The following is a 12,299-nucleotide window of genomic DNA, read 5'->3' as shown; positions in this document are numbered from 1 at the left end:
CATAGTGAGTCACTTCAAAGGCATCCAGTTTGGCTTTTCCCACTCAGGCGAAGCTAAGAAGCATCTGTGCTAAGGGTTTCCTACGACTATCTTTCGATGCCTCAGACCCGAGCTGAATGCAGTACGAGGTCTGACCTCCTTTAAAGAGCCATCCAATACCAGGGATGATTATATAAAGAGCATGGCAAAGCCAATTGTCGAACTGGCTTTCGCGTTTTCCAAACTCGTTCCAGAGCTCGGGGAACACTCACTTACAATCCTCTTATAATCTTTCGCTAATGAGGTTCAACTCCAAGCCCCTTGGAGTTGTACCTGGCTGGAGATTTGTGCATATTCACTTGCTACAAAAAAAAACCAAATCCTTCCCGTGTCTTTACAGTGTGTTTTGAATGATGAATTGACCATTGTTACAAAATGTGACATTGGGAATGTTAGATAACAACGTAGTAAACTTCAAATCTGTCCAAAACTTACCAAAAAACACCCTTGATAGAACAGAAAAAATAATTATCAAAACACGGGACTGCATTTCGAGGGAATTAACTGATTTCGTAGAAGTGCTGGTTGCCTCTTGACTCTCTCTTCACACATCGAAAGCGAGAAGACCTTTACACGGCTATGATTAACCCGCCTACTTTAAGGCGTCAAACGGATTGCGTACACGGCGGAAGTGGCATCCTCCACGATCCACCGCATAACTTCATAAACGTCTTTTTTTGTTCAGTTTGCGCAGCCTCTGAAACACGCATCAAGGCAATGACATCGGCAATAGCGTTCTAGTCTAACACCAAGCCCGTCGTAGCTTCCCAAGGCGCTTTTCAAGACGAGCATGCCAACAGTGGGCCAGACAGACATGGCGAAAGAAAAATTGTAAAACTACTAAAAACAGTCCAAAAAGAACGTCGCAGCGTTTATCACAGTAGAAGCGTAGGAAATCAATGAAAAGAATTAATAAACTTCTCGGTCAGATTCAAACGGCGAAGTTATTGATTGTTTACTAAATTTTTTACAGGTAACAAAGCAACATCAGACCCAGCTTTACAATAAAAAGCAAACTTGGGAATAATCCCAGATTCATCAAAACTTGGTGGATCTCTTTGAGCATTTCAAGAGACTGCTTCATTAAAGAGATTTTCGTAGCCTTTTAAGTGATCTATCCGGTGAAGAATTCAAAGCCGAGATTAGACGTGCGCCTATTCCGCCAAAGAAGTTCACTTGCCCCTTGACAATTCAAACGTCCTTTCGTCCAATGGTATGCAAACGTAATATGATATGTTATTATAATGCGCTGCTAAAAAGACATACAATCTTCGCTAATCACCTGCTGACCGGAGCATTTCCTGATTAAAACAAATTCAGTGAATATTGAACAGATTTGGTGCCGTGATTCAGGCAAAGATTGACACTTGTAAGTCAACTCCAAAGGCGGTACCGTTTGATAAGTGGACGTTTGGTGATACATTCCGAGAATTCATAGATCCACGGATAACGATAATGTGATTTGTGGTGTACCTCAAATAACCAGAGAAAATAGAACAAGAGGGTATTAAAACAAGAGAAAAATAAACGTAGTTTTGAAAGCTTAAAATGAAGGGCAAGGAGACGAGAGATTTTCTCACTTGCATTTATGCATTAAATTAAAAAAAATTCCACAACAAATAAACTGCAGAGGGGTTTCAACAAACAGATTGTAAATTGACACCGACCGAAAAGATGGCAGCAGATCATTAATCATGATTATTTGTCGGAATTAAAACCGATGAAATCGTGCTAACAAGGTTTTGATGCAAGCCGTTTTGGAAATTCAAAGGACCTACACCAGTTAGTGCAACTTCTAAGCACTGCAACTGAAAACAAATAGCCCGCGTTGCGTGTTGTTCACAGATGCCAACACGAACAAAGGATACCAACGCCCTAAAGACAAGAGACTCTTTCTTGCTGTTGAGTGACTACAAACTTTGAAAATATCAGGGTGAGAGATGAATTTGCTGTCAGAATGTCCTTTAATCTTCTTCAAATGGAATGACATCTCGGCTGGAAACAACAACTGCTTTACTAATCGAATACAATGTAAAATGCAGGTACTAAATTGCCTCGAGCAAATGGACACACCAGCGATTCGTCTATCAGCAAGATGTCTCGTGTGTTCGACACATACAATGAGAGATACACTTTCTTTGCAAATGCTGCTACAAAAGCCTAATCTTACTGACTTTGCTTAAAGTTTTTTTCGAGACAAAGTCCTGCAGGTACAAAACTACTTTTAGTATTCTGCAAGGTCTGAGTTTACTGGCTTCATAGGAGGGGAGCGGTTCGAAAAAGTTGCATGGACTTCGTTTAAGTCAGTTCCAACGTCATATGTTGGTGCCTCCACTCTTTTATGAGACAACCGTATTCAGCAAAGTAAAGGGCAAACCGCAGAAAGATAACCGGACACAAATCCTAGCCATATTTATGTTGATGAAACTTGTTTGAGAACAGAATAGTATCATTATTAACTTAGCTAAGGAAGAAAATTTGGGCAAAGACGATTGCTATCAGCGCGAGATATTGACGAAGAACTGACCAAAGTTTATTCAGTAATGTTTGAGATGTCCCTTTTCTTGCATTTGAAGATTTTTTATGTGCGAATTACGATTCAATTTAGTTTCAACTATTACCCAGGTTTCTTTCTGTTTAACCAACAATAATAGCTTGATTGTTCTTAGGGCACATGGCAAATTGGATTGTGATTTTCTCTCCTTTAACACTGCAAGATTCTTCATCTTTTCCGAGGTATAATTATGGCGAAAAGCTTTACGGGCTTTTCCACCTCAGTGCATTTTGTTACTCCGATCAGTATTTCAACATGAAGATAACTTGTACTTATACGACTTACACAACGATCTATTGGGCTGCATTCACATATAATTTCACAGAGCAACTCAATGATTCATCGATAAAAAAATCTTTCAACATGTTTGAACGTGCAACAATTGAGAAAAGGTAAACTCCTTGCAACTTCTTTTTTAAATGTCTGCCAACTGAACCCAAAGAATTTAAGTTTCTAATCTCTGTAAACAAAGGTACTGTTAGCATTTATCGGACAAGAAATTTCAGGGACCTCGCTAAAGAGATAATGATGTCAATTGAAGTGTTGATGTGTGTTCGGAAATGTAGTTCGTGAGATGTTATACTACAAGAACAGCGCATTACGACTGATGCCACACCAACAAAAACAATATGAACTATCTTCTCCAGACATTGTACTATAAGTAATCTACTCTAATTTTAAAAGCTCTAGGCGAAAAATACGATGCCGAGAGCATATCAATCTCTAAGCTTAATTGTTCTTTGAAATTATAGGGGTCGATCTCTTGAAAGGGCTTTCGAATTATTAATTGAGGAAGAAATGTTCCAGAGAGGATATTTTCTACCAATTTACACCTGCTAAAAATTTAACAATGTCTGTGACTATTCAGCACCCGAAGGTGTCTAAAATTTGGCCAAAGGACCGAGGAAGTCATGTTTAAGGCAGCTACTATTCTTTTCTGGCGCTATTTTTCTCAACTCGACGTAGCTCTGTTAAACTAATCATTGGTCAAGTCTCCTCGGGGAATATTTTTATCTTTTACAAAAATTAGCTCAAATCAAAAGACAGCGAGAACCTCTCTATTTCATAAAAAGAGCCATTGAATTTTTTTCAAACGAGACGGACAGGCAGTGCTGTAGGAAAAAGCTGGAGTGCAAGTAAACTGTGACAATTTCATCGCGACGGACGAACAATTCGATGTATAGCAAATGCCCTTGTTTCCGCTTTTTCTAGTTTCTCCCTTCTTTTCATGAAAAGTCAAAAACGTTTTCATCTCCATTTGACTCACAGGGTGAATGAAATATATCCTAATGGATAACGGGGTGGTATTTCTTGCTATTAGTTGTGAAACGATTGCGGCAGTCTGACAGTCGTTTTGCAATCCACAACTCGGTTGCTACAAAGGACCGGCACACGTAAATACAACTAAAAAGGCTTTATTGTTTATTTCCTCCAGATTTGTACCCAATTTTGTAATATTTCGAGACCATGACGAGATGTCACTTTCACACCAAAAAAGTTAATCCGAGTAAATTTTATCTCACATTTCACGGTTATTCGCTCAAACACTTACACTTGCCACGTATCAGCATTGCCTAAATCGATTTCTGATTAAACTGTGTCGAAAAAAGCGTTGATCTCTCTCCAAAATCGTTTTTTGGACGTCGGAATAAGTTTCCGCGACTTGCAATGTTTGCCCCCGGCGATCCCAGAACCCCTTGCGTATAAACAGGGATCCGATTACTGGCAACTCATTCAATTTTACTTGATGCTTATCTGTGTTTCTCGATACCGCTGAATGACATGATAGTTTGCAAAACAGTTTAGGATTTCCTTTTTTTTTTTTTGTCAGCCTAGACCTATTCTGAATCAAACGGTTTTTAAGAACCAGTTTAACTACCGGTGTTTATCGGTGAGCCATCAACGGTCAATTTGAGTACAAAACTGATTTCGAAATGTCCAAAAAGAAAATTCATCATTCACGAATAAAAAAGGACCACTGCGTCCGCCAGTTCTTAAAATCTTATCGGCCCACATTTCTTTAATATTGTAGTAAGGGACGCTCGAGGAAACAATATCAACATACCATTCCCTTTGAAATAGCAGGACTTGGGATATCCTCGGTCACTTTTAAATTACATAAATACATTTTAGGGAACTTGTTAAAAAGATGACCAAGCCATTAAAGTAACAGAGTTTGTTATCCCAAGAAATGATTTTATATATATACTGTCCACCCTTGTATCTGAAATAGTCCTCTTTCGATTGTTGTAGCATGTTGTTTATGTGCCAGTTGCTACCTAAGTCCAGGTCTATTAATTTTCCTATCGATGAAAATAAAATAGTTCATTGCCTTCGGATTCTTTCTGTTGCTCAGACCTGGCACGACGAAACAAGCTGTTTTGATAATTTGGTTCAATAGTTTTACGCCAGAGAAGCAAATTTTAATTGGCAACTGATGGCAATTGAACAATGCTTTGCGTCAATTGCCAACCGATATTTCCTCGTCACTTTGACACAATTGAACCTATCTCAACTTACGTTTTTCAAAGATAAGGATGCGACGAGGTTAAATTACGGTATAACCTTTTCGTAAGACATTCATGTTTTCATCTATCGAATAGTTTTAGTGAGAAATCTGTAAAAAATGTGACCTTCTTCGCCTGAGATTTTGTTTCAAATGGCACGTTACCTGGAACTTTCGTATCAATTAGCCGGCAATAAGAGGGTAAGTTATGTTTGTTGTATTCGCCTTTTGGAAATGTTACCGAAATGAACTGTTGAATGAAATCGAACACGCGGCGTCTCAGTGCATTAGTCGAGAGTTGCGGGTTAAGACATTAGCATATTTACAGATCAACGCGAGGTAGCCGTTGCCAGTATATTCTATCCGAAACTTCGGCATTTTTGTACCTATCCCAACCGATCCGAACGAATTTTTTTCGTGATACGCCTTAAACCAGAGATCAAATCGAGTAACCACGACAGAATGTAAAACGGAAGTTTTAGAACCCGCTATCAAGAAAATATTTTATGCCGCTTCCTGAATGGCTGCAGTTGGACTGAGGGGAGAATTTCATAGGGCTAAAGCTCTTTTAGTGCACGCATAGCTTACTTTCCAACATTTCCAAAAGGAAGATCTATTAAAAATGGGAACTACCTTCGGCAAAAGATGATTGCCGCTCCATTTGCTCATTCGGATATGTTGCATGCATATAATTTATTTGGAACACTCTTTCTAGGATAAGAGAAGAAAATATGATGGACGCAAAGATTTAAGAGTTTCATTTGATTTACAGATTTTCCGAAGAGACATTAACAGGCCATGGTCTTAAGGTTTTAGAGATCAGAGATTTCGATTTCGATTTCAGTTGCCTGATCCGTTTTTTGAAGAGTTAAGTCGGCCTCTCTCCTGATACAGTACGCATGCACAAAATCCTTCGTGCACACTCTTTGCAGCATGCAGTCTTTCGCAGCCCAAAGGGCAAAGGGCATAAAAGACTTGCGACAGTTGTTCACGAAACACACATTATAACAGGGTTCACACTGGAAATGAGGAATGAAGAATTCATTGACTTTTTCGTGACTTTTACCATGACCTTATTCCATTTTCCATAAAAAAATTGGCGAGACGCGCGTTTGCAACTTGCGTTTTTTCGACACACTTTCAATCAATTTCAATAATATTCAAAAGTTATTCAGCGAAAAGGCGAAGCCCGGAAAGAAAAGAAAATTTCATGACTTTTCCATGACCTTCGCCATTTTACGCATAACTCTTATTATTGAGTGAGACTTTGACTCCTTTCCTTACAGTGGCTGAGAATCAGTTCCGTAAATCGAAGGCCGCATAAAATGCTCGGAAAAGAAGGAGCTAATTAGCCTTTCAACAATAATTTTTGGGTCCGCGATCTGTCGATCTGTCGAAGTTTTCAAATGTAAAGAGATTGAGCGTTGATATACCAAAATCAACTCAAAGCGATTGATTTAATTTCAGGAAAAGAGAAAGCTAGAGAACACCAAAAAAAAAAAAAAAAACAAACAAACTCGGAAGTTTGAACCCAGGAAAAATGGTGTAACGAAACCGCTTTCACTGCTTGGCCATGTTTCCTATGGGGACCACAGATCAGTTTTTTTTTTTTTTTTTTTTTTTTGGAAAAAAAGATAATAACAAAGAAACAAGGCAATATGGCATCTTTTTGCCTTGTCAAATCGCTTTATCACCTGAAGATATGTATTCGAGTATTAAGTTTCAACAATCTCAAACAGGGAAACCAATAAACACATCTCAAAAGCCATAGATTCGGTAATTTGGATGAGGAGGTTGACACTGTCACAAGACGCCTTCCACTAATGTGAAAATTGGGTTCGATCAAACGAGTTCACAAAGATAAATTAACCACCTTAAGATAGATTTGTGTTTCGAGCTAGCCCTTCGTCAATTCCAACACCCAACGCAGCAACACACTTTCTTTGAAATCTAACCGCTGATAAATGTGGCCCAGCATGGACTCCCGCTCTGGGTTTGAACGGTTTGTTGGTTTCCCATTGTACTTTGAGAGGTTTTGTCCGGGTACTCTTGATCAAAATCTTAAACTTAGGGGTGTAGGTATGGAGCAGTGGTGAGAGCACTCGTTAACCACAAATGTGGCCCGGGTTCGATTCCCCAATCGGTGTCATATGTGTGTTGAGTTTGTACTGAGAGGTTTCTCTCCGGGTACTCCAGTTTTCCCCTCTACTCAAAAACCAACATTTGACTTGATTTGCTTTAATTATTGTTTTTAGTTTACAGTGGCCCGAATTAGTGCTCCAGCGATATGAAGACTAGACGCTTAAAAAAAAGTTTCTTTCTTATATTGATTTGTTGATTTGCAGTTTGCGGTACAACAAATTAAGTCGTCATTGATATTTATGTTTCCACAACGTTCACTTGATTTAGTACGCATAGGAATGCAGTTAATAACACCGTGTAAAAGCTGGCGGCCCCGGTACCGCACATGATTAATGGCAACACTTCCTACGCATTAGAGGCAAGTGTTCACATTGAGTGCACGCCGAAGAACACGAGAAACTACCGGCGGAATTCTTATCAAAAGACCTACAGTAAGCCTCCAGTTACAATACAAGGAAAGCATTGTCCAGGAAGCTACTTTTCATAAGCTCCACGGCAAAAGTTTATTCCGATTTAGAAGTTTTTTGGAGGAACGTTGCACAGTGACATGCAATCATGTAAACATAAGCAATTTTCGCCTGTCAAAAATTTAAAAGTGATGGATGGCAAATTGATTTCGCTTCCTGTAAACAGGTAGGAGTGTAAACCACAGGCGACAAAGGATGCTTGGAACTTTGCAGTGCAGTGTTAAAAGGATTTCCGTCAAATACCAGCTAATATCTCTCCAGAGTCTTGTTGTTTTATAGTAAGAGGTACAGCAAGGGTCCAGAATCTAATGTTTTAAACTTCGGAGGATTTGAGTCAGTTACAAAGTAGCAAAGATTGAATGGAAATTTGCATGGTACACTTCGGAATTCAACAGACGTGACAGATGAACTTCGTGGCAGCGATTTTCAAAGAAACCGCAAAAAAAGCATTTCCTCAGTAATGGTCGGTCATGTAAAAGGTTGGACATCCAAGATAAATAATGGTTTTACCGTTTGGTGGTAAGATCAAGATAAAAAGCTCCCCAAACGTTGTCTGAAGTCAAAAAAAGACCACGCTGTCAAGCTATGAAACAGCGTGTTCTGTTTCTGTTAACAACTGGTGTAACTGCTTGATATCATTGGACAGTGGACGGGAAGGATTATAAACCGCATCACAGAGGATCATGTGATTCCATTGTAACAATTACTGTGCCTTCAAGAATTTAATTCAAGGTTTGAGATGCATTTTCTCAAACAATGTGAAATGTAAAAGGTTTGAAGATTTAGCTACTGATAAGATGTCGTTGTTCATAAGATATGGAGCACAAGTCATAGTTTTAAGTGACATAATGGGTCCATAAAGTATTCCATTGTGAAGGAAAGGATTATAACCCACAGCAGATGTTTACATTGTTTCGGTGCGCCACTCCAAATTAAACAAACATAAATAAAGGAATCTCGTTTTCCATTGCTTTAAGAAATCCCTGTTTTCGAAACATACGTTTGTCACTTATAAGATTCCTTGTGTAATAAATAAAAGAAAAAAACGTTGTCTGATTTTATGAACTAATCCTTTTTGGGACAAATTCGTCACCCACAGCATAACTTTTACACCTTAAATTTTTTTAAGAGGATAGAATGCATTCCTTTGAGGCAAAAGTGGCACTTAAGTAATTGCATTCGAGCAAATTTTGTGTTCTGCTAAGGCACTGTTTCACCTAATTTATAAATCCCACGCGGTAAAGGGCAAAGTAGTGGTAGGTATTAATTACCGAGTCGAACGAATAACGCGTGTTTCATTGTCAGAATATCTGATATACATCTTTAACTGAAAATATACATCAAGATTTGCACGGTTGTTCGAATATGCTAGTTTCTTGGTCGACATTTTGAGAATTCTGCCATTTATACAGCCCCAGAATGAAAACAGCGATTCTCGGCGAGGGCTGTTGAAAGATGAAACTTCCAACAGTTCAGTGGAAGTGCGAGGAAGTTATTGCCTGGGCAGAAAACAGTGACAACTTTGACTGGAATAACGCTACAAATTGGGGATTCATGGTTTAAAAATACCCTACTGTTAGTTGCGATCAGTGTAATTAGTTTCAAGGCCAATAACAGGCAAGCTAAGCGAGGTGTTAATCACACGCACAGCAGACGCCCTGTGATGGAAGGAACTCTTGTGATTCAAATCGCTGGCCATTTAAAACATCATTACAAGGGGAACAAAAGAAACTTTAACAGGACGCAAGAGACTACAAAATGAATGATCAACTAACTCACCTATACTCGCTAAGGGCTCGATGGTTTGGCGACTGCAAATACGGGCAACGACTGGTGCTGCGATAATCACCAGTAACAATAGAAACAACAAAGTCAATCCCAAACACAGGCGACGGCGCTGTATCGGCAAATAACATCGTCCCTCTTTGCCCTCATCCATCATACTGTAGTAGACTTGAAGATATCGCATTTTGAAAACGCTCCACACAGCTGCTATTCGTTTAGCAATCAGTATGAACTTTGTAAGGTCAAGTCACTAAGGTCTCGCTGTGTTCCGCTACCGAAATTTACTATTGTAGTAACATAGACTTAGAGGAAATGGATTAAATACTTTTGCTACGTAACGTGCGCGTCATCGAACGCCATTGTCAGTCACATGCACTTCCGCCCAGGACCGATAACTTAGAGGAATTGTCTACTTTTGCGGGACCAGTTAATCTTATTAAACCTATAGAAAACATTAACATAAAGCGGAACTCAATTAAGTGTCTGATGATTAAAAGCATGATCATTCATTAATGAAAAACGAAAACTTACATGATTGAAAAAAGAGAATCATCGTTTTGGACAACTCAAAGATAAAAATTAGGGAGTAACTGCAGAATACCCGGCTGTTCTTGCAGCGGCATTCTTTGTTTTACACTTGAGGATACTGAAGCATCTGTTTTCTTCTCAAATGGGGAACAATTTTGGGGACAAAAAGTACATGTACACGAAGGCTCTAAAAATAGAACAGCAAGCACTAGTTGTCATGCGCGCTTAGAATGATCTTCGCCACGCAGGATAATCAAGGAAAATCTCAAATTTGTTTTGGAGGGATTTTGTCCTCTATCGTGTATGTTGAGAGTTGCATCAAACACGAATGCCATAAGGGCGATGCTCGAGATTCTGCAACAACTTGTAAGTCGAACTAATGCGTGCAATATCTGAAGGGATTTCCCTACCATGAAGGGAGGGTTGGCGATCAAATTTACGACCCACTACAGTCTGCCAACATACTTATCAGTGAAACACTAGCCTGGGTGGAGAATATGCTAACTAACAGAGCTGACAAGAGTTGACAAGAGTTGATAATAACTTCGTAAACACAATTACCCTCTTTTTCAAGGTATAGATTTTGGCATGGCAATGCGACGAGCTTAAAAATAAAATCGGCTCAAAAACCTTTAATCCTGAACTTAACCTTTGTCCACTTTAACAAGGCATCGAAAACATCCTGCGCATTTTTTGATTTATTAGTCAACAAGGTTGGCCTGATCCTTTCTTGGCAAAAAATATTTGGAAACTTTGTGCGTGTTACAGTGGAGAACAAGATGGAGGAACGGTTCGCTGGTAACCCTTGACAATCTCTGCTCTGTGCGGAAACGCATGAAAAGTGTTTTCATTACATATTTCTTGGAGGTGTCTGGAACGGTTGTTTATTTTAACAATTTGCTGTGTTTTTTTGTTTAGCTCTTCGTTTGGTGTTATAAAAAAGGGAAACTAATACACACGTGATTGCTTAGCTGGTAAACTTGCGTGTAACGATTAAGAGCGAAAAAACACAACTAAAAAATTATATCTAGAATCTTATTCCGTCCGACAGAACCTTATTTAAAATCTTTGCAATGTTTTGGATATAGTTCGACTTTTCTAATGGTATCCGCTAATGTTTTTTGTTTTTTTACAATTTTGAAGATACTAGATTACTACACTGAACAGATCGCTAAAGTACCTGTCTATTTATCGTGATCAAAATCGCTACCAACAATGGTTGCTTTGTTTCATTTACCAAAAGCAATTGAAACCATAGGGTTACCTCGCGTGATCGACTTTTAACAACAAACAAAATGTTCACTTTTTCCTCAAATTGTACGGCGAACTTGCAGCCCCAATGATTTATCGCATTCCTTTCCTCCGTTAAACCGATAATCGAAGGTCAAATTCGTTACACTTTATTTTTCGGAAGGCTGAGAAATAATATTCAATTGGCTTACATGACCCCGTATCTTTAATGGCCAAAATATCGGCCGAGAATAAACTACAAATTAATCTGTTTGCTTCCTTCATATCCTATAGGCTAACGCTCAAAAGTGGCATTTCCCTCCAGTCACTTTAAAATTTTACAAACCTAATAAAAACCAATTTTTTTCTAAAAAACAGTTTCACACCTCAGTAGTAAATCCATCTTAATACTGCTAACTTTTCAAGGGCCAATAGACAATCCTATTTGGTTCGTTAATGCGTCGACTAGATTAAAACTATCGCTAAATGCTTCTAGTAAGTATTTTTGTAAAGCTACTTGCTAGATTCTACCGGGAAAACTCATCATCGTTAATTATACAACAGGAATACTTGATTCCTATGAAAACCACGAATGTCGCCCTGCACAAAAAGACACAGACAGCTGCACGCACGGATACTAAAGCCAACAAACCATTCAGTAACCAAGGATTCAACGCCGCTAATCGCCAGAGACGATATGAGAACTTCGACACAACAAAGACATCGTTTTACCATGGAGGAACAAATCACGCTAAGACAGCCGAAATGAAAAGGCAATTTTTTTTTTTGCCGAACGGGTTCGACATTCGAGCACAGCGAAGCCACATCCGGACAAGGCGCCCATTTGCCTTTTGTGCTAATTTTTGCCACCTTCGGGCAGGCTCTTGTAATTGAAGAAAACGCAACGTTCTTATTTTCATGATAACTCAAGATATTTCCTACCCTAATTCTTCCGGACGAAAATGCTATCCAGTAACGTTTGTGGTCCAGTTTAGCTATTATTCATAATCAACGCATAAAGGTGAAGTTGAAGTGTCAAAAAAATGAA

At 38.9% G+C, this 12,299-nt stretch overlaps 1 protein-coding gene across 1 annotated transcript in view; it reads right to left on the bottom strand.

Moving 5' to 3' along the window:
- LOC138028860 (uncharacterized) overlaps positions 1–9,786 on the bottom strand; it is a 31,787-nt gene extending 22,001 nt beyond the window's left edge. The window contains 1 exon segment of the mRNA XM_068876484.1: positions 9,488–9,786. Within this exon segment, the coding sequence (XP_068732585.1) occupies positions 9,488–9,677 (190 nt within the window). The 5' untranslated portion in view covers positions 9,678–9,786.
- Between the last annotated feature and the right edge of the window lie 2,513 nt (positions 9,787–12,299).

This window comes from Montipora capricornis, chromosome 2, assembly GCF_036669925.1.
Source record: "Montipora capricornis isolate CH-2021 chromosome 2, ASM3666992v2, whole genome shotgun sequence".
NCBI classification, from domain to species: Eukaryota; Metazoa; Cnidaria; class Anthozoa; order Scleractinia; family Acroporidae; genus Montipora; species Montipora capricornis.
The sequence above is the reverse complement of the archived record's forward strand: the minus strand, read 5'-3'. Positions and strand labels throughout refer to the sequence as shown.